This window comes from Bombina bombina, chromosome 6 (assembly GCF_027579735.1).
Source record: "Bombina bombina isolate aBomBom1 chromosome 6, aBomBom1.pri, whole genome shotgun sequence".
In the NCBI taxonomy this organism is placed as follows: domain Eukaryota; kingdom Metazoa; phylum Chordata; class Amphibia; order Anura; family Bombinatoridae; genus Bombina; species Bombina bombina.
The window spans coordinates 178758437-178784079 of record NC_069504.1 but is presented as its reverse complement, the minus strand read 5'-3'; the positions used below and the strand labels follow the sequence as shown (position 1 = coordinate 178784079).

General features: G+C 36.9%; 1 protein-coding gene across 1 annotated transcript in view; it reads left to right on the top strand.

Annotated features, from left to right (window-relative positions):
* CFTR (CF transmembrane conductance regulator) overlaps window positions 1-25643 on the top strand; it is a 345866-nt gene that overhangs the window by 299800 nt on the left and 20423 nt on the right. The window contains exons 24-26 of the mRNA XM_053716685.1: window positions 10071-10160; window positions 11891-12063; window positions 12175-12280. Coding sequence (XP_053572660.1) covers window positions 10071-10160; window positions 11891-12063; window positions 12175-12280 — 369 coding nt within the window. The remainder of the gene's footprint in view (window positions 1-10070; window positions 10161-11890; window positions 12064-12174; window positions 12281-25643) is intronic.

Genomic DNA, 25643 nt, shown 5'->3' with positions numbered 1-25643 from the left:
CCAGGCAATTCTCCTCTGAACAAGGAACATGACAACCCCAGACGATCGTTTCAGCCTTCTATGGGCCTCGTCAGTGAGGTGCAGCCACATTCCTCTAAGCACACTGGGCAAGGAGTCCACGTCTGGTTTCCCCCATCACCCATAGGGAGACTTCCCCAGGGTCATAATAATTTGCATACAAAGAGAGAAGCGCTCTACCAGGAACGAACAACAGCTCAGTGGCTTGTTCTATGGCGATTTACCACCCGGAAGCAGCCTCTTTTAGACCAGTGTGCTTTTCACAGAAGAAAACTTTCCTGAAGTATATCAGTCTGATCCCGCCAAGTAAGGTCAGTCCAGCCCCGAAATACCAGGCAATTCTCCTCTGAACAAGGAACATGACAACCCCAGACGATCGTTTCAGCCTTCTATGGGCCTCGTCAGTGAGGTGCAGCCACATTCCTCTAAGCACACTGGGCAAGGAGTCCACGTCTGGTTTCCCCCATCACCCATAGGGAGACTTCCCCAGGGTCATAATAATTTGCATATAAAGAGAGAAGCGCTCTACCAGGAACGAACAACAGCTCAGTGGCTTGTTCTATGGCGATTTACCACCCGGAAGCAGCCTCTTTTAGACCAGTGTGCTTTTCACAGAAGAAAACTTTCCTGAAGTATATCAGTCTGATCCCGCCAAGTAAGGTCAGTCCAGCCCCGAAATACCAGGCAATTCTCCTCTGAACAAGGAACATGACAACCCCAGACGATCGTTTCAGCCCTATATTCATACATACATATATACACATATAAATATATGTGTATACATTTATATACATATATATTTTAAGAGATAGATATATTAATAAAGGTGTCACAATGGATCCCTATGTAAAAACACTTTCAGGCTGTTTTTTTCCCTAACACTTATATAACCCTTATAACTTTGTAATGCAATAAAATGTACTTCTCTTTTTTATCATACGGTGTTAATATGAGTGTTACTGTACTGTCCAATTAATGTTTTATGTGTTTTGTGCAACTTTTAGCTTTGCGCTTTAGTTAACACCAGCTTTTCAGAAGCGTTGTTAACCAAAGTGCAAACGGTGATCATGATGGCGCGATCTCAATTTACTCACAACTTGTAAAGTCGCAGTTTGCACAAACGCGAGAGCATGGAAGATGTAATCTTGCCCATTATTATTCCTGTGAAAAAAAAAGAAAAAAAATTATAGGAAAAAAATAAAATGCTGTATTTCATGCAAACATTTTGGGCCAGATTACGAGTGGAGCACAAACGTTTGCTGGTGTTTGCCCTCATCTGGCTTACTGCTTGTATTACGAGTTGAAAGTAAACGAGATCACTTGAGCACAATCGCGATTTACGCTAGAATGATTACTGTGTCCTCAAAAGCTCTGGTTAACTGTTTTACAAAACTAAAAAGTTTCACAACACACATCAAAAATACATTACAAAGTACACTTTGTAAGTTATAAAGGCTCAAAGATATGAAATCTCAGGTGTTAGAAAAAAGGCAGGCGAATGGCTTTAACATAGAGATACAATCATCTACATCTCTAAAGATGTACAGTACTGTGCAAAAGTCTTAGGCTATCATTAGGTTTGTTGTTTTAGCAAAGTTTTAATGACCATCCATATTTATTTTTTGGTCTCTTTTTTTTAAGAAACAAACAGAAAATACAGGAAATGTGTACAAAAAATATAAAAAAACGCAATTTTCAGAACAAAATGGCTTCTTTAGGCAAAAGTCAGTATTTAGTGTGACCTCCCTTGGCACTAAGCACATCTTGAACTCTTTTGGGGAGACTGTCCTGAAGTTTTCTGAAGTAATCTTCTGGTATATTATACCAGGCTTCTTTCAGCACTTCCCAGAATTCTATTTTTGATTTAGGTTGTCTTTTATTTATTTCTCTGTCCAATTGATCGCATACTGCCTCTATAATATTCAGGTCTGGACTCTATGGAGGCCAGTCCATGACTATCAGTGTTTTATCAGCTGTTTTTCTCTACAATATGATTTCACAGCATTTGCAGTATTTTTGGGATCGTTATCATGCTGAAAAATAAAACCATTCCCAATCAGGCACTTTCAGCATTTATGATCCCATCAATTCTGACAATGTCACCAACACCACTGGCAGAAATGTATCCCCAAACCAAGACAGACCTTCCCCATGTCTCACTGAAGGCAGCAAGCATTCATTCTTCCATCTCTCTCCAACTCTTCTTCTTACATATTGTCGATAATTGGACCCAAAAATTTCAAACTTGGATTTGTCACTCCATAATAGTCTTTTCCGCTGATCCTTATTCCAATCTTTGTGAGCTTTAGCATATCTTAGCCAGAGGTGGAACCAAGTCATTGGTTTGCACTTCTTAAGTAAGTCTTGAGTCTTTGTATTGAATTCCCAAATCAAGTCCCGAGTCAAGACAGGCAAGTCCCAAGTAAAGACAAGCAAGTCCAAGTCAAGTCCAGAGTAAAGACAGGCAAGTCCAAGTCAAGTCTCGAGTCAACAAAGCCAAGTCTAGGTCAAGTCCCCAGCTTTAAGCTTCAAGTGTTAAACAAGTCATTAGTACTCTTTGCATAATATAGCGTTGGAGTATTAATTACTATAGATAATGAATATTAATTCATATCAGGAAGGTGTTTCAAATATGTTTATCAGTTCAATTTTATGTGAGATTTGAAATTTCAAGGACAAACAGTGAAAAAACAGTATTTATTGGTAAATTGGTAAAAAAAATATTGTGGTGTCATACTTTGAGAGAGAGAGAGAGAGTCAGTGTGGGTGAGGGTTCTTTTCTTCTAACCCTATTAGGCATTCTGTCAGACATTTGTGTACCATGGGGCCGTAGTATGATGCCTCTATGGCTGAAAACACGCTCCAATGGAGCACTAGAAGCAGGCACTGCCAAGACCCTTATATAGTGCTGGAAGAGTCTTCATGTTCATATCCCAGAACAAAAAAGCATTCTTACCTTCAGTTATGTCACGGTAATGACTTAGCTAATGTGCTGGATAGGTCCCACCGTCCTTTCTTGGTTCTTACAATATACTGCAAACAGCCCCACCTCATCTTCAGGCTGTTGAACCTCTTTCTTTTCATCCTCAAAACAAATAGCAGCAGATACATCCTCAACAGCATCTTGCAAGATCTTTTCTAGTAAAGAGTAAGCACAGCAGAAAGTAACATACAAATAATGCTATTAAAACTAAAGATGCAGTTAGTTAAACTAAAATCTGTTTTTGTTTCAATCAGTTAAAGTGTGCCATTACAGGAAAGATCTTTAAAGAAAAATGAAACCCACATTTTTCTTTCATGATTCAGATGCATGCAATTTTAAACAACTTTCTAAATTACTCCAATTATCAATTTTTCTTTGTTTTCTTGAAATCTTTATTTAAAAATAAGGAATGTAAGCTTAGGAGCATGCCCATTTTGGTTCAGAACCTGAGTAGCACTTGCTGATTGGTGGCTAACTACACATAAGCCACTAATCATCAAGTTCTACCAAGTGCTGAACCAAAAATGCTTTTAAAATGAAGACACCAAGAACCAAGAGAACAAAGAAAAAACTGATAATATGAGTAAATTAGAAAGTTGCTTAAAATTGCATGTTCTAGCTGAATAATGAAACATGAAATAAAAAAATGGGGTTAATATCCCTTTAAAGCATGATCATATTTATCCTTCACTTTTTGTGCAGTCACTTCCTTAATTTCATGGATGACTAGCACATGATGCTCTACCCACTGCAGTGAAAAAGCTGGATCCAAGACAGCTGTTTTTAGGTAGATTGGGTCTGAAAAAGATGCAGTGGTTACATCTTTTGTGCTTGCCGTTTTCACATTGGCAAAGATTAAAAAAAAAATTTTGGTCACGGATGACTGCAGAGTTCTGACCAGGCTAGATAAGAAACAGACCCGAGACTTCTGCTCCTCCAAGTGGTGATTCAAAGCAAGAGCAGATGGAACAACAGAGCTGATTGTAATTTGTAACCATTATCTCCACCTGGGTCAAATCTGTTGCCTCTGCAAATGGCTTCAGGATGTCCACCAACTCCTTCAATTGATGTCACTCCCTTGATGTGAACAACAGTTCCTTATGTCCAGACTTTTCCAGAACACAACAGACCTTTTGAGGATCACATTCAATTACTGCCTGTACCTGTGTCAGTGGTGAGTTCCATCTTGTGTTAACAGCAGCTGGAATGTTTCTTTCTTCAAATTCAGACTGAAAAATGTCTTTGAATGTTGTGCTTTAGTGAAGCAATGAGCTGATTTTGGATCATTTTGAGAGAGTCCTCAACATCACATTTGTTATTTTTCAAACATTGAAGCTGTTATTTTATTGTCATAGCAGCATCCAGGGATTGCTGCCCCTCTTGGCTTAAGTCATTCCAGAGTTGTGGGTCATCAAGTTGGTCCTCATAATGTTTGTCATTCTCCAGGGACCATCCTTGGTAACAACTATGACCTTTAGAATAATGTAAAGGTTTGGCAAGTCATAGGGCTCAAGTCCAAGTCAAGTCTTGAGACTTCCCTGATTATGTTGAGTTGAGTCACAAGTCATCAAATTTGTGACTTGAGTTCAAGTCAAGTCCAAGTAATGCGACTCAAGTCCACATCTCTGTTCTTAGCCCTTTCATCCTGTTCCCCTTCCAAAAAAGTTGTTTCTTGGCTGCTACCCTTCCACAAAGACCATTCCTGATTAAGCTTCTTCGGACAGTAGAAGGGTCAAATTGGCATCCTGATGAAGCTGCCAGATGGTGAGCCAGGTCCTTGCTGGATTTCTTCCAGTCTCTCATAGAAGAAACTCTGATCATCAGATTTTGAAAGTTTTCTTGGCCTTCCTGTTCACTTTTTTGTCCTTGACAGCTCATGATTCTTCAAATTTCTTTATAACAGCTTGAATACCACATCTTGAGTATCCAGTTTGTTTGCTTATTTCCCTTTGAGAGTGGCCTTGCTGATGCAAAGTATGATTTTATCGCAGTTAAATTCTGTGATCTTTGGCATTTTGAATGGAATGATGTGATTAAAAGTTGGTCTTATTAGCAAGCTTCCAATGAATTACACTCATACCACATGTGTATGTAATGCTCAAGCATGTCTTGCACAGACCTGGGGGCTGATTTATCATTGTCTGTCTGACATGATACGCTGTAGCATATTATGTCCGATAGACATAGCTGAATGCCGACAGCATACGCTGTCGGCATTTAACATTGCACAAGCATTTCTGGTGAACTGTTTGTGCAATGCCGCCCCCTGCAGATTCGCTAGCACGAGGTGTCAATTAACCGATCGTACACAATTGGGCAGATTTCAGACCGCAGCCTCAGAGGCAGCGGACCTGTTATGGAGCAGCGGTCTTAAGACCGCTGCTTTATAACTGCTATTTCCGGCGAGCCTGGAGGCTCGTGCGGAAACAGGGGCATCAGGGGCCATTCGGCCCTTGATAAATCGGTCCCCTGGTGTAATAGACCTTTTGCACAGCAGTAATTTTGACATAAAATAATAGGAAATAATAGGACAAATTATATTAATTAGGTTTCCATTCCATTTAGGTTTACGAGAGCCAGGTTCCTGCTATTGTTCAAGTGGAGGTCGCACTAAATACTTGCCACTTTAGCCTATAGAAGCTGTTTTTTTCTGGGTGGGGGTTACTGTTTTTTAATACTGCATACAAATATCCTGTATTTTCTGATTGTATTCTCATAAAGAGACTGAGAAATAACTATCAGCTAGATTACGAGTTTTGCTGTATGAGTGAAAAAGCAGCGTTATGGCTCTTTTTCACTACAGCTGGTATTACGAGTCTTGCAGTTATATCTGTACCGCACACTTTTTTGGTCGTAATTCAACGTAACTACCACAGCTTTTAAAAAGTCCTTTCTCAATGGGACTTCCACAGCTCCGGTATTACGAGTTTGCCTGCCTGGCCAAAAAGTGAGCGGTACAGCCTATACCGTCAAGATCCGTACTCTGAAAGTCAGTAGTTATGGGTTTTACGTTACAAAGCTGTAGCATAAAACTCATAACTAAACTGTTACAAAGTACACTAACACCCATAAACTACCTATTAACCCCTATACCAAGGCCCTCCCACATCGCAAACACTAAAATAAAATTATTAACCCCTAATCTGTCGCTCCCGACATCGCCCCAACTAGAATAAACATATTAACCCCTAAACCGCCGCACTACCGCATCATAAACACTAGTTAAATATTATTAACCCCTAATCTGCTGTCCCTAACATCGCCACAACCTACATTACTGTTATTAACCCCTATCTGCTGTTCCTAACATCGCCGCCACTATACTAAAGTTATTAACCCCTAAACCTAACCCTAAGTCTAACCCTAACACCCACTAACTTTAATATAATTAAAATAAATCTAAATAAAAATTACTATCATTAACTAAATAATTCCTATTTAAAACTAAATACTTACCTATAAAATAAACCCTAAGATAGCTACAATATAACAAATAGTTACATTGTATTTATCTTAGGTTTTATTTTTATTTCACAGGCAAGTTTGTATTTATTTTAACTAGGTAGACTAGTTACTAAATAGTTATTATTTACTAACTACCTAGCTAAAATAAATACAATTTTACCTGTAAATTAAAACCTAACCTGTCTTACACTAACACCTAACCTTACACTACAATTAAATAAATTACATTAATTAAATACAATTAACTAAATTACAAAACCCCCACTAAATTACACAAAATAAAAAAGCCCTATCAAAATAAAAAAAAAACCTAGCCTAAACTAAACTGCCAATAGCCCTTAAAAGGGCCTTTTGCGGGGCATTGCCCCAAAGAAATCAGCTATTTTACATGTTTAAAAAAAATAATACAAACAACCCCCAACAGTAAAACCCACCACCCACACAACCAAACCCCCAAATAAAATCCTATCTAAAAAAACCTAAGCTCCCCATTGCCCTGAAAAGGGCATTTGTATGGGCATTGCCCTTAAAAGGGCATTTACTCTTTTTCTGCCCAAACCCTAAGTTAAAAATAAAATCCACCCAATAAACCCTTAAAAAACCTAACACTAACCCCCGAAGATCCACTTACAGTTTTTGAAGACCGGACATCCATCCACAACGAAGCGGCAGAAGTCCTTAGCGAAGCCGGCAGAAGTCTTTATCCAAGCGGGTCGAAGTCTTCATCCAGACGGCATCTTCGGTGCAGAGCGGCTTCATCTTCAAGACATCCAGTGCGGAGCATCCTCTTCTGACGACGGCTAACGAAGAATAAAGGTTCCTTTAAGGGATGTCATCCAAGATGGCGTTCCTTGAATTCCGATTGGCTGATAGAATTCTATTAGCCAATCTGAATTAAAGGTGAAAAAATCCTATTGGCTGATGCAATAAGCCAATAGGATTGAGCTTCAATCCTATTGGCTGATAAAATCAGCCAATAGGATTGAGCTTGCATTCTATTGGCTGATTGAAACAGCCAATAGAATGTGAGCTCAATCCTATTGGCTGATTGGATCAGCCAATAGGATTGAAGCTCAATCCTATTGGCTGATTGCATCAGCCAATAGGATTTTTTCACCTTTAATTTCGATTGGCTGATAGAATTCTATCAGCCAATCGGATTTCAAGGAACACCATCTTGGATGACGTCCCTTAAAGAAACCTTCATTCTTTGTTAGCCGTCGTCAGAAGAGGATGCTCCCCCCCGGATGTGTTGAAGATGGAGCCACGCCGGATGGATGAAGATAGAAGATGCTGTCTGGATGAAGACTTCTGCCGGCTTGGATGAAGACTTCGGCCAGCTTGGATGAAGACTTCTGCCGGTTTCGTTGAGGACTTCTGCCGCTTTGTTGAGGATGGATGTCCGGTCTTCAAAAACTGTAAGTGGATCTTCGGGGGATAGTGTTAGGTTTTTTATGGGTTTATTGGGTGGGTTTCATTTTTAGCTTAGGGTTTGGGCAGAAAAAATCTAAATGCCCTTTCAGGGCAATGGGGAGCTTAGATTTTTTTAGATAGGATTTTATTTGGGGGGTTTGGTTGTGTGGGTGGTGGGTTTTATTGGTAGGTTATTGTAGGCTAGGTTTTTTTTTATTTTGGTGGGGCTTCTTTATTTTGATAGGGCTATTAGATTAGGTGTAATTATTTTAAATATTTGATAATTTCTTTTTTATTTTGTGTAATTTAGTGTTTTTTTGTAATTTAATTGTATTTAATTAATGTAATTTATTTAATTGTAGTCTAAGGTTAGGTGTTAATGTAAGACAGGTTAGGTTTTATTTTACAGGTAAGTTTGTATTTATTTTAGCTAGGTAGCTAGTAAATAGTTAATAACTATTTAGTAACTAGTCTACCTAGTTAAAATAAATACAAACATACCTGTTAAATAAAAATAAAACCTAAGCTAGCTACAATGTAACTATTAGTTATATTGTAGCTATCTTAGGGTTTATTTTATAGGTAAGTATTTAGTTTTAAATAGATATAATTTAGTTAATGATAGTAATTTTTATTTATATTTATTTTAATTATATTAAAGTTAGTGGGTATTAGGGTTAGGGTTAGACTTAGGGTTAGGTTTAGGGGTTAATAACTTTAGTATAGTGGCGGTGACGTTAGGGGTGAAAGATTAGGGGTTTATAAGTGTAGGTAGGTGGCGGCAATGTTGGTGGCGGCAGATTAGGGGTTAATAAGTGTAGGTAGGTGGCGGCGACATTGGGGGCAGCAGATTAGGGGTTAATAAGTTTAGGTAGCTGGCGGCGACATTGGGGGCGGCATATTAGGGGTTAATAACTGTAATGTAGGTGTCAGTGGCTGCAGATTAGGGGTTAATAAGTATAATGTAGGTGTAGGCGATGTCGGGGGTGGCAGATTAGGGGTGTTTAGACTCGGGTTTATGTTAGGTGTAAACATAAGTTTTCTTTCCCCATAGGAATCAATGGGGCTGCGTTACGGAGCTTTGCGCTCCTTTATTGCAGGTGTTAGGCTTTTTTTTAGCCGGCTCTCCCCATTGATGTCTATGGGGAAATCGTGCATGAGCACGTAAAACCAGCTCAAAGCAGCGCTGGTATTTGGGTGCGGTATGGAGCTCAAATTTGCTCAACGCTGCAATATTGCCTGCTAACGCCGGGTATATGAAAACCTGTAATAGCAGCGCTATAGGGAGGAGAGCGGTGGAAATAACTTGCAAGTTAGTACCGAGACGCTCATAACGCAAAACTCGGAATCTAGCCGAATATATGGTCATTATACCATTGCTAAAACAAACAAATCTAATGGTGGCCTAAGACTTTTGTACAGGGAGAGGATACTGCATTGAAGGCCTAAATCACAGAGGGACAGGTCCCCTGTGTAGGTACATTGTCTGCCTGCACTTTCATGTGGGCCTATGTGTTTAACCATTTTGAACAGGTTAAACGAATAGTAAACTAAGACAATCTGTTTAAAAATATAATTCTTCAATGAATTTTAATTTTAAATTAGTCCCTTTCAAAAAATGTTTAATTTGTGCAAAGCACCAGCATTGTAAATAAACTTTGAAGCCAAGAATAAAAAAAAGTTATTTAAACAAAAGTAAATGTCTATATATGAAAAAATAAATATACTTTAAAATGGTTGGATTTTTATTACCTTATTTTCGAGTTTAAGAGCTGAGAACAATCAAATTGCTTAAACAGTTTAAGTAGAAGCAAACATTGCTTTCCAATAAAATGACCTACAGCTTGTATTGAGACACACCATATGCTGGAAATGATAGAACTACATTGTCTTCATTTTTCCTTTTTTCGCTTCACTTGAAAATTCTGATGACTAATACAGTCATGAGTTCCTACACACTTAAAGACACATAATGGATTAATAAAAGGGTGTAATTTATGACAAAGTCTCTAACAATCACCTTCTTTCACATAAAGGAGGAAAAAGGTTCAGTGTATCTACGTCAAATGTTGGCTCAAACTCTGCCAGGGTAACTGAGGAAGTCAGAAAAGTATTCTACCCATTCTTATTCAATTAAAAAATGGTGTGGAAGAAAAGATATTAATATGTTATCTTTTTGTGTCCCATACAGAAAGTGTTCATATTTTCTGGAACATTCCGAAAGAACCTGGACCCGTATGGAAAATGGAGTGATGAAGAAATCTGGAAAGTGGCTGATGAGGTAAAAAAAAAAAAAAAGCTGGTTTAATGTATGCGTGACAAACCTCGATTTAGGGATTACAAAAGTACTGGCAACCGTGAGCACACACAAACAAATAACAAAGAAGGTTTACTGAAATTATAGGCCACCATTATCTCTGCTGGCTAAGCATTAAATATGCTTAATTCATTAATTTGTATTTGTTCAAGTTCAGGATGAAGAGGCAGAATGAATGCTGTATCATGGCTGACGCTGACAAAACTACATACAAAAAGCATTGCTAAATTAGTGTAGGAAATAAATAGCTTATATAAAAACCTTATAAATGCAGCTGCATAGAAAGTGCTAAATGTAAAACAATGATGTATTATTACTACATCCTGCATGGAGAAATCAAGTACATTCTGATTTAACAATTAGACGTATTTCAAAATGCCTGGTGAATGAGTTTTATTGTTAACAAGCTTACGAGACATCATTTATCTACAGGCATAACCATGGACTATTTTAAATAAAAATCACAACCCACATATAAGTAGGAGAGAGTACTTTCTATAAGATTTTTTTAAATAACATATGCATTTTTTGTTTGTTTTTGTTGAAAGACAAATAGAGAGAAATAAACTTCAGGAATAAAGTCCACAAATTCTAACTGCATGAATAGTAATATAAACTCTAATAGAGGTGTAAGGGATGAAAATGGAAAATTCTGCATGTGGATGGGACAATGCCAAATGAAAAGTGTTGCCTTGTTGAGATTGTGAAGTGCAAATTTAAGGTTTATGGGCCGTGGCTTCTTCTCCTGTTGTGCCCCCTGGTGTTCACCCTTATTGCACAAATAAAAATTAAACCTTTGCACACAAAATGTCAACCTTTAGTTTGCCAATGTTTTATTGTCATTGGGCTAGAATACAAATCGCGCACTAATGATAGCGCATGCACGATAAGCAACATCACTGAACAACACTGAACAACACTACCATTAGAGTGCAACTTTGATAATACAAGTCCATGGTAAAGCCCTGCTAACCAAAGAAGGGTTAGCACGGCTGATTTTTCAAAAGCACAGCCTATACTTACGCTAATTTGCACTGGTATTATAAATTAAAAGGTATAGTTTGCACTTAAGCACAAGCTGAAACTGCGCTAGAATATTTATCACACCTTGAAAACTTTAAAAAATAATAAGGGTTAAAAAATTCACAAAAAAATCTAAAACACATTAAAATAAAGTATTACACACAGATATACATTTTTTTAATAAAAATATAAAATTTAAATGTTAATAAGAATGTTTTATAAGGGTTAAAAGGGCATTTTTTGAGTAGAAAGAGTTCCAATGCATTTTTTGAGTAGAAAGAGTTCCAATGCATGCATTGTTATTAGGATTACATTTCTAGGTCTAGAAAAATTAATATAATACTGAAATAATTACAAATGTATCAAGCAGTGAATAACATATGAATATCTATTTAATACGTGCATTTCACCCTTTTTGCTCAGGGCTTCTTCCGACAGAGCTATATCTGGCCCATTATCTTTCATTATATTGTCAGTATCTCCATAAAGCATGTAACCATATGATCCCTAAATGTTGCCCAATCTTGACATAGACAGATAGACAACTGAAAAATTTGCACACTAAAATCTTTTTAAGCCTATTTAAATGTTTTAAAAGATGTGAGTGTTATTTATCACTGGATCTCAAATCAACATACTTTGTAAAAGAATACATACAATTTCCTTTACAGGTTGGTTTAAAATCGATCATTGAGCAGTTTCCAGGCCAGATGGATTTTGTTCTTCTGGATGGGGGTTGCGTACTAAGCCACGGTCACAAGCAGCTAATGTGCCTTGCAAGATCTGTTCTCAGCAAAGCAAAAATTCTTCTTCTTGATGAACCAAGTGCTCATTTAGATCCCATGTAAGTATTGTTAAAGATGTGTCTTCTGTCAATGTGTTTTTGGTTTATACATTGAAACATACTGTGACACTACATCTCTGCTATGTTAAATATAAACATTTTACATTTCAGAACCTTCCAAATAATTCGAAAAACGCTAAAACATGCATTTGCAGATTGTACAGTAATACTTTCTGAACATAGACTGGAGGCAATGCTAGAATGTCAACAATTTCTGGTAAGTTTGTATCATTGTAAGGGGTGGCTCTAGACATCAAATAAATGTGCTCTTTCTTTCCCTGTGGTGAACTTCTCTTTTGTGTTGTCCTTACCCATGTGAACTTACTTATCCTTTAACAAATTATGAGAAGTTAATAAGTGGGGCAGAGTTGGCTAAGCCAGAGGAAAGCAGAGAACAACACAGGCTCCCTGGAGGTGGGAGAGCAGAGGATAATTCTAAAAAAAAACAAAAAAAAAAACTGAGAATGAATTCACATCTGTAAATCCAGTCAATAAGTGGATCTCATAGTAGAGTCTAAACTGTTTCTTATCTGATGAAACTGCTGAGAAGCGTGAACTAACAGTTAGACTGTGCAATATTAGGGACCTTCAAACTAAGGGCCATGAACCAGCACTTTTCAAGATGCTTTTGTACTCGCAGTCCCCTCCTGTAATGAAGTCACACTGGGTGAATGTTTAAGAGTATTCATTTAAAACAATATTTTTTGGTAGTATGTATTTGTTCTTATTGAGAATGTGCCCTTCAAGTTAAGGAAAACACATTTAAAGTAGTGAAAAAAACATCCGATCATTAAAAATGCTTCAGCATGGAGACAAGTCACACAAAATCTTTGGGATATTTTTTTCAGCATTATATTGTAAAATAAGTGTATCCCCTATACCCAGAACCCTGCATAGTGAGATTAACAGTTCTTAAAGTGAAAGTTAATCCTAGCATTGTACAAACGCTAGGATTGACTATTGAAACAAATAAAGTGACTTTCATTCATGAAAAAAGGGTACTTCATGTAAACAGTTCTTTTATTTGTTTCAACCGATCGCCGTTCTTAGCTGCTACAGCAGCCCATGGCTTAAAAGATTTTTTTAGTTGTGGGCTGCTGTAGCAGCAAAGAACTGCGATTGGTTGAAACAAATAAAGGAGCTTTCTACATGAAGTATCTTATTCTTCATGAATGAAAGTCCCCTTTATTTGGTTCAATAGTCAATCCTAGCGTTTGTACAACGCTAGGATTAAATTTCACTTTAAGGTAAAATGTTCCTATCTAAAAGGATTTGAGGAACCTTGCAGAATAGACAAGACTTCATCGATAATCTCTCCAGACTTTTAGCTGCTTTAGAGAATTACACAAATTTAATGATGATTCATAATGTAAATATACTTTTCAGTATTTAACTTGTCCTATGTGTGCTTTTATTTTTTAGATTGAATTTTATATTCAAAATAGGGAATTTTAACCTTCAAAACATTTCTTAACAGAAGCCACTGTCAGGAAAAGAATTATCAAGGAGAACATTTTGCTCTAACATTTAAATGTCTAAAATCATTTTGGGCATAAAGCTTCTTAAGAGGTTGCTGGGGACATGTATCAGATTGGAGCATGCAGTTTAAGCTCATTTCATGAATGTGCAGATGGTCAAGGTTCCAAAACTGTGAGCCTGTCCTCCATTGATTGAGGCTAGAAAGCAGCATTGTATTGCCTGCATTTATCATTGCACGAGTGACTGCTTGTGCACCTCCCCCCTCTGCTCTTATGCAACCAAACACACAAGACCAAGCGCTGTCAATCATCAGAGTAAGATTACCCGATGTGATTTTAAACTGTCAGCTCAGAGCTGTCAGATAGGTTAAGATTAACAAACAGTGGTCTGAAGACTGCTTCTTGAAGGGACAGTCAAGTCAAAATTAAGCTTTCATTATTCAGATAATAGGGCATGCGATTTTATACAACTTTCCAATTTACTTTTATCATCAAATTTGCTTTGTTCTCTTGGTAATCTTTGTTGAAAGCAAAATCTAGGTAGGCTCATATGCTAATTTCTAAGGTATTGAAGGCCGCCTCTTATCACAGTGCATTTTGACAGATTTCCACAGTTAGAAACTGCTAGTTCATGTGTGCCTTAAAGATAGTATTGTACTCACTCCCGTGGGGTTATTTATGAATCAGCACTGATTGGCTAAAATGCATGTCTGTCAAAAGAACTGAGATAAGGGGGCAATCTGCGGAGGCTTAGAAACAAGGTAATCACACAGGTAAAATGTGTATTAATATAACCGTGTTTGTTATGCAAAACTGGGGAATGGGTTATAAAAGGATTATATATCTTTTTAAGCAATAACAATTTTGGGATAGACTGTCCCTTGAACTACCGGATGCAGGATCACTCATGCACCACAGGGGCTCCAAAGATGCTTTTGCATCTTTAGAAAACATAATTTATGTAAGAACTTACCTGATAAATTCATTTCTTTCATATTAGCAAGAGTCCATGAGCTAGTGACGTATGGGATATACATTCCTACCAGGAGGGGCAAAGTTTCCCAAACCTCAAAATGCCTATAAATACACCCCTCACCACACCCACAAATCAGTTTAACGCATAGCCAAGAAGTGGGGTGATAAGACAAAAGTGCGAAAGCATAAAAAATAAGGAATTGGAATAATTGTGCTTTATACAAAAAAATCATAACCACCACAAAAAAGGGTGGGCCTCATGGACTCTTGCTAATATGAAAGAAATGAATTTATCACGTTTTCTTTCATGTAATTAGCAAGAGTCCATGAGCTAGTGATGTATGGGATAATGAATACCCAAGATGTGGATCTTCCACACAAGAGTCACTAGAGAGGGAGGGATAAAATAAAGACAGCCAATTCCGCTGAAAATAATCCACACCCAAAATAAAGTTTAAATCTTATAATGAAAAAAACTGAAATTATAAGCAGAAGAATCAAACTGAAACAGCTGCCTGAAGTACTTTTCTACCAAAAACTGCTTCAGAAGAAGAAAACACATCAAAATGGTAGAATTTAGTAAAAGTATGCAAAGAAGACCAAGTTGCTGCTTTGCAAATCTGATCAACCAAAGCTTCATTCCTAAATGCCCAGGAAGTAGAAACTGACCTAGTAGAATGAGCTGTAATCCTTTGAGGCGGAGTTTTACCCGACTCGACATAAGCATGATGAATCAAAGACTTTAACCAAGACGCCAAAGAAATGGCAGAGGCCTTCTGACCTTTCCTAGAACCGGAAAAGATAACAAATAGACTAGAAGTCTTTCGGAAATTTTTAGTAGCTTCAACATAATATTTCAAAGCTCTAACTACATCCAAAGAATGCAATGATCTTTCCTTAGAATTCTTAGGATTAGGACACAATGAAGGAACCACAATTTATCTACTAATGTTGTTAGAATTCACAACCTTAGGTAAAAATTAAGGTAAGAAAAATCAGAAAAGGAGACTCACAAGAAAGAGCAGATAAATCAGAAACTCTTCTAGCAGAAGAGATGGCCAAAAGAAACAAAACTTTCCAAGAAAGTAATTTAATGTCCAGCGAATGCATAGGTTCAAACGGAGGAGCTTGAAGAGCCCCCAGAACCAAATTCAAACTCCAAGGAGGAGAAATTGACTTAATAACAGGTTTTATATGAACCAAAGCTTGTACAAAACAATGAATATCAGGAAGACTAGCAATCTTTCTGTGAAAAGGAACAGAAAGAGCAGACATTTGTCCTTTCAAGGAACTTGCAGACAAACCTTTATCCAAACCATCCTGAAGAAACTGTAAAATTCTAGGAATTCTAAAAGAATGCCAAGAAAAATGATAAGAAAAACACCAAGAAATGTAAATCTTCCAGACTCGATAATATATCTTCCTAGATACAGATTTACGAGCCTGTAACATAGTATTAATCAGAGAGTCAGAGAAACCTCTATGACTGAGAATCAAGCGTTCAATCTCCATACCTTCAAATTTAAGGATTTGAGATCCTGATGGAAAAAAGGACCTTGTGATAGAAGGTCTGGTCTTAACGGAAGAGTCCACGGTTGGCAAGTGGCCATCTGGACAAGATCCGCATACCAAAACCTGTGAGGCCATGCTGGAGCCACCAGCAGAACAAACGAGCACTCCTTTAGAATCTTGGAAATTACTCTTGGAAGAAGAACTAGAGGCGTAAAGATATAGGCAGGATGATACTTCCAAGGAAGTGACAATGCATCCACTGCCTCCGCCTGAGGATCCCTGGATCTGGACAGATACCTGGGAAGCTTCTTGTTTAGATGAGAAGCCATCAGATCTATTTCTGGAAGTCCCCACATTTGAACAATCTGAAGAAATACCTCTGGGTGAAGAGACCATTCGCCCGGATGTAACGTTTGGCGACTGAGATAATCCGCTTCCCAATTGTCTATACCTGGGATATGAACCGCAGAAATTAGACAGGAGCTGGATTCCGCCCATACCAGAATTCGAGATACTTCTTTCATAGCCAGAGGACTGTGAGTCCCTCCTTGATGATTGACATATGCCACAGTTGTGACATTGTCCGTCTGAAAACAAATGAACGACTCTCTCTTTAGAAGAGGCCATGACTGAAGAGCTCTGAAAATTGCACGGAGTTCCAAAATATTGATTGGTAATCTCACCTCCTGAGATTCCCAAACCCCTTGTGCTCTCAGAGACTCCCAAACAGCTCCCCAACCTGTCAGACTTGCATCTGTTGAAATCACAGTCCAGGTTGGAAGAACAAAAAGAAGCCCCCTGAACTAAACGATGGTGGTCTGTCCACCACGTCAGAGAGTGTCGTACAATCGGTTTTAAAGATATTAATTGAGATATCTTTGTATAATCCCTGCACCACTGGTTCAGCATACAGAGCTGAAGAGGTCGCATGTGAAAACGAGCAAAGGGGACCGCGTCCAATGCAGCAGTCATAAGACCTAGAATTTCCATGCATAAGGCTACCGAAGGGAAAGATTGAGACTGAAGGTTTCGACAAGCTGAAACCAATTTCAGACATCTCTTGTCTGTCAGAGACAGAGTCAAGGACACTGAATCTATCAGGAAACCTAATAAGGTTACCCTTGTCTGAGGAATCAACAAACTTTTTGGTAAATTGATCCTCCAACCATGTTCTAGAAGAAACAACACTCATAAAAGACTGGAAAGGTTCTTTCTAGTGAAAATGAGCAAAGGGAATTGAATCCAATGCTGTGGCCATAAGACCTAAAACTTCTGTGTATATATAGCAACTGAAGGAAATAATAGAGACTAAAGGTACCGACAGATGGAACCCAATAGAATTATCCCTTGTCTGATAGAGACAAAGACAGTGACACAAACTATCTGGAAACCTAAAAAAGGTGACCCTTGTGTGAGGAATCAAGAGCTTTCAAAAAAAAAAAGATCCTCTAACTATGTCCTGAAGAGCAAGTGAATCATATGAGATTCCGCATCCTCAGAAAATAATCTGAATGAAAACAGAAAAATGAAAATATGCATTTATTGTATCTAATGAAAACAAATAATGCTATCAATGACCATAAAAAGGCAAAATAGTTTGAATAAAACTCCAAACCCGGTTCCTAAAAAAGGAACTGGAAGAAATACCCCAGAAGATTCCAGGTCTGAGCAGCGCTTGAACCCCATGGGTGCCCAGCCATGCTTCAACAGTACCCAAAATATATAGGACAGAAACACACTTAAAGAAAGTGTTAGCCTTACTGGAATAAAATCAAAGAAATTTGGACAAAATAGAACCAAATAAATTTCAAAGAAGTCTTAACCTGCCCCTTACCAGCCAAGCTGGAATACAGCACGTACATAGCAATATTAGGGAGCTGATTTCGAACACCAATTATAAACATGTTACTTGGGAAAGAACTCAGGAATTCGTTCCTTAATAAGAACAACCAAACTAGTATAAGCTTAAAGTTTTAGTGTTAGAACTCAATCTTAAAGCCCAGAGTAACAGTTAAGAATTGAATCCAATTATAAAACAAATAATTGATTATCTTAGAACAAAAGAAATATGGATTTTTTTTTAATTTTTTTTTAAAAATCACAAAATTCTTCTAGCTAAAATAGCTAAAGACATAGATTAACCCTCATTTGCGAAAATATTCAATAAAATGAAGACACAAATGAAATTATTAGCATGATAGTCCAGTTTAAAGGACCAGTCAATACAGTGGACTTGCATAATCAATAAATGCAAAACAACAAGACAAATGCAACAGCACCTAGTCTAGTAAATGATGTCCCTTAGCAATGCTAAAATAAATCATTATCTGATACTTGAAGCAATTGCAATATCCGAATAAATCACAGGACCAAGAAAAGTACCTGAAACTAAATAATTTTCCATAAATAAGATACAACTATCTAAAGGAAAATAAATACTAGTTTGCTATAGAAACAATAGCATAATTAGTAGAAGTAGAGATAGCCCCAAATTGAATTTAACTGCTGGCAAAGAATATAGTTTAAAACCTTCAAAGAAGGAATAAAAGAAAATTCTCAGCCTATTCCGTTCCCTAGAATGGGGAATTGGAAAGAAAACCTCTGAAAACACAGAAGAAATAAATAGGCAGAAATAGTGTCAGCTAGTCTTAAAGAACTAGTTACCTTAATATCCAAAATAATCAACACCTTTTCAACAAAGAACAAATGTACTTTAATAATAGAAAAATAATAAAAAAGTAGATTTGTTAGTGTCAATATCTGATGAAGAAAATTTCTGAAAGAGAAAAAACATCATCAGAGAAGGATAAATTAGTATGTTGTTGGTCATTTGAAACTTCAATAATTAAAAAAGAAGTGAAAAAGACCTAAAAATTTTATTAGAAGGCATGAAGTCAGACAAAGCCTTTAAAATAGAATCAGAAAAATATTTCTTATAAATCTTCTAAATATTTCTTGTACATAAGATGTAAGAATGGAAATATATAAAGCATAAATACTAATGGATTCTGCATGTAAAAGTATATCATAATAACTTATTACAAACCATAGCTAAAGATAAACATTTATAACATTTAAAATAAATGAACTTAGCTTTGGTAGAACTGAAACTCAGTTAAGCGTTTATCCAGAAGTGGCTTCTGATTCAGGGTCAATCTGAGACATCTTGCAATATGTAATAGAAAAAACAACATATAAAGCAAAAATGATCAAATTCCTTAAATGACAGTTTCAGGAATGGGAAAAAAATGACAATGAACAAGCTTCTAGCAACCAGAAGCAATAAATAATGAGACTTCCGGTAACGCCGACATTTTTTGGCGCAAAAAACGTCAAAAAAATGACGCAACTTCCGGCGACACGTATGACGCCGGAAATGACAAGAAAATTTTTGCGCCAAGAAAGTCCGCGCCAAGAATGACGCAATAAAATGAAGCATTTTCAGCCCCCGCGAGCCTAACAGCCCACAGGAAAAAAAGTCAAATTTTAAGGTAAGAAAAATGATTTATTCATATGCATTATCCCAAATATGAAACTGACTGTCTGAAATAAGGAACGTTGAACATCCTGAATCAAGGCAAATAAATGTTTAAACACATATATTTAGAACTTTATAAAAAAGTGCCCAACCATAGCTTAGAGTGTCACAGAAAATAAGACTTACTTACCCCAGGACACTCATCTACATGTAGTAGAAAGCCAAACCAGTACTGAAACGAGAATCAGTAGAGGTAATGGTATATATAAGAGTATATCGTCGATCTGAAAAGGGAGGTAAGAGATGAATCTCTACGACCGATAACAGAGAGCCTATGAAATAGACCCCGTAGAAGGAGATCATTGAATTCAAATAGGCAATACTCTCTTCACATCCCTCTGACATTCACTGCACACTGAGAGGAAAACCGGGCTCCAACCTGTTGCAGAGCGCATATCAACGTAGAATCTAGCACAAACTTACTTCACCACCTCCACAGGAGGCAAAGTTTGTAAAACTGATTTGTGGGTGTGGTGAGGGGTGTATTTATAGGCATTTTGAGGTTTGGGAAACTTTGCCCCTCCTGGTAGGAATGTATATCCCATACGTCACTAGCTCATGGACTCTTGCTAATTACATGAAAGAAATGGAGCCAAATGTCTTGACTAATCAGGCAACACTATAATAGCTAAGGGTTTGGGTTATGAAGGTTTGCAATGGGTGAGAGGAACACAGTTTTAAAAGTCATCTTAGCTGCTGTAGCAGCTAAGAACTGCGATTGGTTGAAACAAATAAAGGAGCTTTCTACACGAAGTATCTTATTCTTCATGAATGAAAGTCCCCTTTATTTGGTTCAATAGTCAATCCTAGCGTTTGTACAACGCTAGGATTAAATTTCACTTTAAGGTAAAATGTTCCTATCTAAAAGGATTTGAGGAACCTCGCAGAATAGACAAGACTTCATCGATAATCTCTTCAGACTTTTAGCTGCTTTAGAGAATTACACAAATTTAAAGGGACACTCAATCAAAATTAAACTTTCATTATTCAGATAGAGCAAGCAATTTTAAACAACTTTCTAATTTACTTCCATTAACAAAATGTGCACAGTCTTTTTATATTTAAACTTTTTGAGTCACCAGCTCCTACTGAGCATGTGCAAGAGTAAGTGTGTATGCATTTGTGAATGGCTGATGTCTGTCACATGGTATGTGTACGCATTTGTGATTGGCTTATGGCTGTCACATGGTACAGGGGGAGTGGAAAAAGACATGACTTTTAAAATTGCCAGAAAAAAAATCTACTGCTCATTTGAAGTTCAGACTAAGTGCTATTGTATTGTCTTGTTATCTTGCATTTGTTAATTATGCAAATCTGCTGTGTTGACTGGTCCTTTAATGATGATTCATAATGTAAATATACTTTTCAGTATTTAACTTGTCCTATGTGTGCTTTTATTTTTTAGATTGAATTTTATATTCAAAATAGGGAATTTTAACCTTCAAAACATTTCTTAACAGAAGCCACTGTCAGGAAAAGAATTATCAAGGAGAACATTTTGCTCTAACATTTAAATGTCTAAAATCATTTTGGGCATAAAGCTTCTTAAGAGGTTGCTGGGGACATGTATCAGATTGGAGCATGCAGTTTAAGCTCATTTCATGAATGTGCAGATGGGCAAGGTTCCCAAACTGTGAGCCTGTCCTCCATTGATTGAGGCTAGAAAGCAGCATTGTATTGCCTGCATTTATCATTGCACGAGTGACTGCTTGTGCAACTCCGCCCTCTGCTCTTATGCAACCAAGCACACAAGAGCAAGCACTGTCAATCATCAGAGTAAGATTACCCGAGGTGATTTTAAACTGTCAGCTCAGAGCTGTCAGATAGGTTAAGATTAACAAACAGTGGTCTGAAGACTGCTTCTTGAAGGGACAGTCAAGTCAAAATTAAGCTTTCATTATTCAGATAATAGGGCATGCGATTTTATACAACTTTCCAATTTACTTTTATCATCAAATTTGCTTTGTTCTCTTGGTAATCTTTGTTGAAAGCAAAATCTAGGTAGGCTCATATGCTAATTTCTAAGGTATTGAAGGCCGCCTCTTATCTCAGTCCATTTTGACAGATTTCCACAGTTAGAAACTGCTAGTTCATGTGTGCCTTAAAGATAGTATTGTACTCACTCCCGTGGGGTTATTTATGAATCAGCACTGATTGGCTAAAATGCATGTCTGTCAAAAGAACTGAGATAAGGGGGCAATCTGCGGAGGCTTAGAAACAAGGTAATCACACAGGTAAAATGTGTATTAATATAACCGTGTTTGTTATGCAAAACTGGGGAATGGGTTATAAAGGGATTATATATCTTTTTAAGCAATAACAATTTTGGGATAGACTGTCCCTTGAACTACCGGATGCAGGATCACTCATGCACCACAGGGGCTCCAAAGATTCTTTTGCATCTTTAGAAATGGAGCCAAATGTCTTGACTAATCAGGCAACACTATAATAGCTAAGGGTTTGGGTTATGAAGGTTTGCAATGGGTGAGAGGAACACAGTTTTAAAAGTCATCTAAAAAAACTGTAATAAGGATTCTAGTAAACAAAATGTATTAGTAGACAGTCTTTTAATAGCTATACATCAATTCATTATCAAATAATTGGAACATCACCTATTTTTATAGAATCTATGGAGCTACAATAATGTGCAATTGATCAGTTACATAAATATTTTTTAGGTTATTGAAAATAATCTTAACAATCAAAGTGGTGTAAAGTTTTTAGCTTCTTATATATCTGTCCTCCTCAACTAAACAAAACATTATGCACTTGGTAGATAGCCTGTATAAACACAAGCAGGATAATCACTTTATTTTAATTGTTGACTTTTTTTTTCTATATTGAAAGTCAATATCATTTTAATCTTCACCAACTCCTTACACAAATGAATATCCGCCCCTTTTGCCATCTTAGTCTCAAACCAATTCCCACTGATCATTATTTAAAAAAAAACTTTATACAGCTGAATCATAATTTTGTTCTATAAATAGCAAAGGCACGTAGGCATTCTTGTGCCCTATAGTAACAGGATTTTTTAAACTTCCCTTTCATACAGACATTTTAAAAATAACATTCTAGAATATTTTACTTTAATTTTTAGAGATTACAGACAATACTTTATATGATAAATGTGTTTACAACGGAAAATCGTACATCTAAACAAAGAATCATGTATGTACTGCTTACCTACCAAATATTCTAACAAACCTAATTTTATACAAAATTATAGTATTTAGTTAAATATGTTGCAATAATCAAATAATGAAGGACACTTTTGAACATTAAAGGGACAATAAAGTCAACTTAAATGTTTATGATTCAGATAGAGCATGCGATTTTAAAAAACTTTCCAATATTCTTCTTTTATTAAATTTGCTTCATTCTCTTGGTACATTGTATAATAAAGCTACAAATAATGTTTCAAAACACTGCTGCCATAGGGGCCTATCTATCAAGCTCTGAACGGAGCTTGACGGCCCGTGTTTCTGGCGAGTCTTCAGACTCGCCAGAAACACAAGTTATGGAGCAGCGGTCACAAAGCAGGTGGACAGAAATCGCCGGAATTCAACCCGATCGAGTACGATCGGGTTGATTGACACCCCCTGCTGGCGGCCCATTGACCGCGAGTCTGCAGGGGGCGGCGTTGCACCAGCAGCTCTTGTGAGCTGCTGGTGCAATGCTGAATACGGCGAGCGTATTGCTCTCCGCATTCAGCAATGGAAAATTGTGTGCTGTATCGGAATCATGAAAGTTTAATTTTGACTTTACTATCCCTTTAACTAGGGCAACACATAGTGCAATAAAATCATAAGAACTCTGTCAAACTATTGTTATTATAATATTTTAATTAAAGCCATATTTCAATATTAAAGGTAACATGGAAAATTTGGTTGGGGTTTTGAAAACCCAGGACTAGATTACAAGTGAAGCGCATATCTGCATTTCTGCGAGCGCGTCTTCAATGCTCAATTCTATTTTAATACATACCTTTTTTTTCTAACACCTCACATTTCATAACTTTGCACCCTTACAACTTTCTAATGCAATATTTTTAAGCAATAAATTTAATAAGACCTCGCTAATATGAGTGTTACTGTACTGTAAATAAGTATTTTTAGTTAAATTCTTTTTATTAACGTAGAAACTGTACACAGTTCACATCAATTACATAAAGTAAGCAGTTGTATATACAATCACATTTCACGTAAAGAGGCACAGGGGGGTAGTTATCAAGCCGTCAATCTCAAATACGCTGGAATTCCACAGCGTATTTGTGGCAAGGCTGATTCGCCTTAGTTATCAAAGGCTCGAGACCGGCAAAAGTAGAATTTTGTGATGTAAGCTTCGATCCGCGGACTCAGTCCGACACAGATCGATTCTTACGTCACTCCAGATGTTCCGCACACAAGTGCGGCACATTCTCACTACTTTTGCTAGTTATCAAATGACTAGCAGGTACGCTCGGCACTTTTACGGCCCAGCGTACCAGGTTTTCAAACCGCCACCCCTGGAGGCGGCGGATCCCATAGGAATCAATGGGAGTCTGACCATAGCGAAAGTACAAGTTCGCTGCTGACAGACATCCCATTGATTTCTATGGGAGCTGTCTGCACCTAACACCCTAACATGTACCCCGAGTCTAAACACCACTAATCTGTCCCCCTCTACACCGCCGCAACTAAATAAAATTATTACCCCCTAAACCGTCGCTCCCGGAGCCCACCGCAAGCTAATCTATACATATTAACCCCTAAACCGCCGCTCCCGGAGCCCACCGCAACTATAATAAATGTATTAACCCCTAAACCGCCGCTCCCTGAACCCGCCGCAACCTATATTAAATGTATTAACCCCTATCTTGCCCCCCCTACACTGTCGCCACCTATAATAAATTTATTAACCCCTAATCTGCCCCCCCTACACCGTCGCCACCTATATTAAATGTATTAACCCCTAATCTGCCCCCCCTACACCGTCGTCACCTATAATAAATTTATTAACCCCTATCCTGCCCCCCACTACGCCGCCGCCACTGAAATAAAATTATTAACCCCTAAACCTAAGTCTAAAACTAACCCTAACGCCCCCCTAACTTAAATATTAATTAAATAAATCTAAATAATATTTTTATTATTAACTAAATTAATCCTATTTAAAACTAAATACTTACCTTTAAAATAAACCCTAATATAGCTACAATATAAATAATAATTATATTCTAGCTATCTTAGGATTTATTTTTATTTTACAGGTACATTTCAATTTATTTTAGCTAGGTACAATAGCTATTAAATAGTTATTAACTATTTAATAGCTTACCTAGCTAAAATAAACTGAAATTTACCTGTAATATAAATCCTAACCTAAGTTATAATTACACCTAACACTACACTATACTTTAATAAATTATTCCTATTTAAAACTAAATACTTACCTGTAAAATAAACCCTAATATAGCTACAATATAAATAATAATTATATTCTAGCTATCTTAGGATTTATATTTATTTTACAGGTAACTTTTTATTTATTTTAGCTAGTTAGAATAGTTATTAAATAGTTATTAACTATTTAATAACTACCTAGCTAAAAGAAATACAAAATTACCTGTAAAATAAATCCTAACCTAAGTTACAATTAAACCTAATACTACACTATCATTAAATTAATTAAATAAACTACCTACAAATAAGTACAATTAAATACAATTACATAAACTAACTAAAGTACAAAAAATAAAAAAAGCTAAGATACAAAAAATAAAAAAAATAAGTTACAAACATTTTAAAAATATTACAACAATTTTAAGCTACTTACACCTAATCTAAGCCCCCTAATAAAATAACAAACCCCCCAAAATAAAAAAATGCCCTACCCTATTCTAAATTAAATAAAGTTCAAAGATCTTTTACCTTACCAGCCCTTAAAAGGGCCATTTGTGGGGGCATGCCCCAAAAAGTTCAGCTCTTTTGCCTGTAAAAGAAAAATACAACCCCCCCCAACATTAAAACCCACCACCCACATACCCCTAATCTAACCCAAACCCCCCTTACAAAAACCTAACACTAATCCCCTGA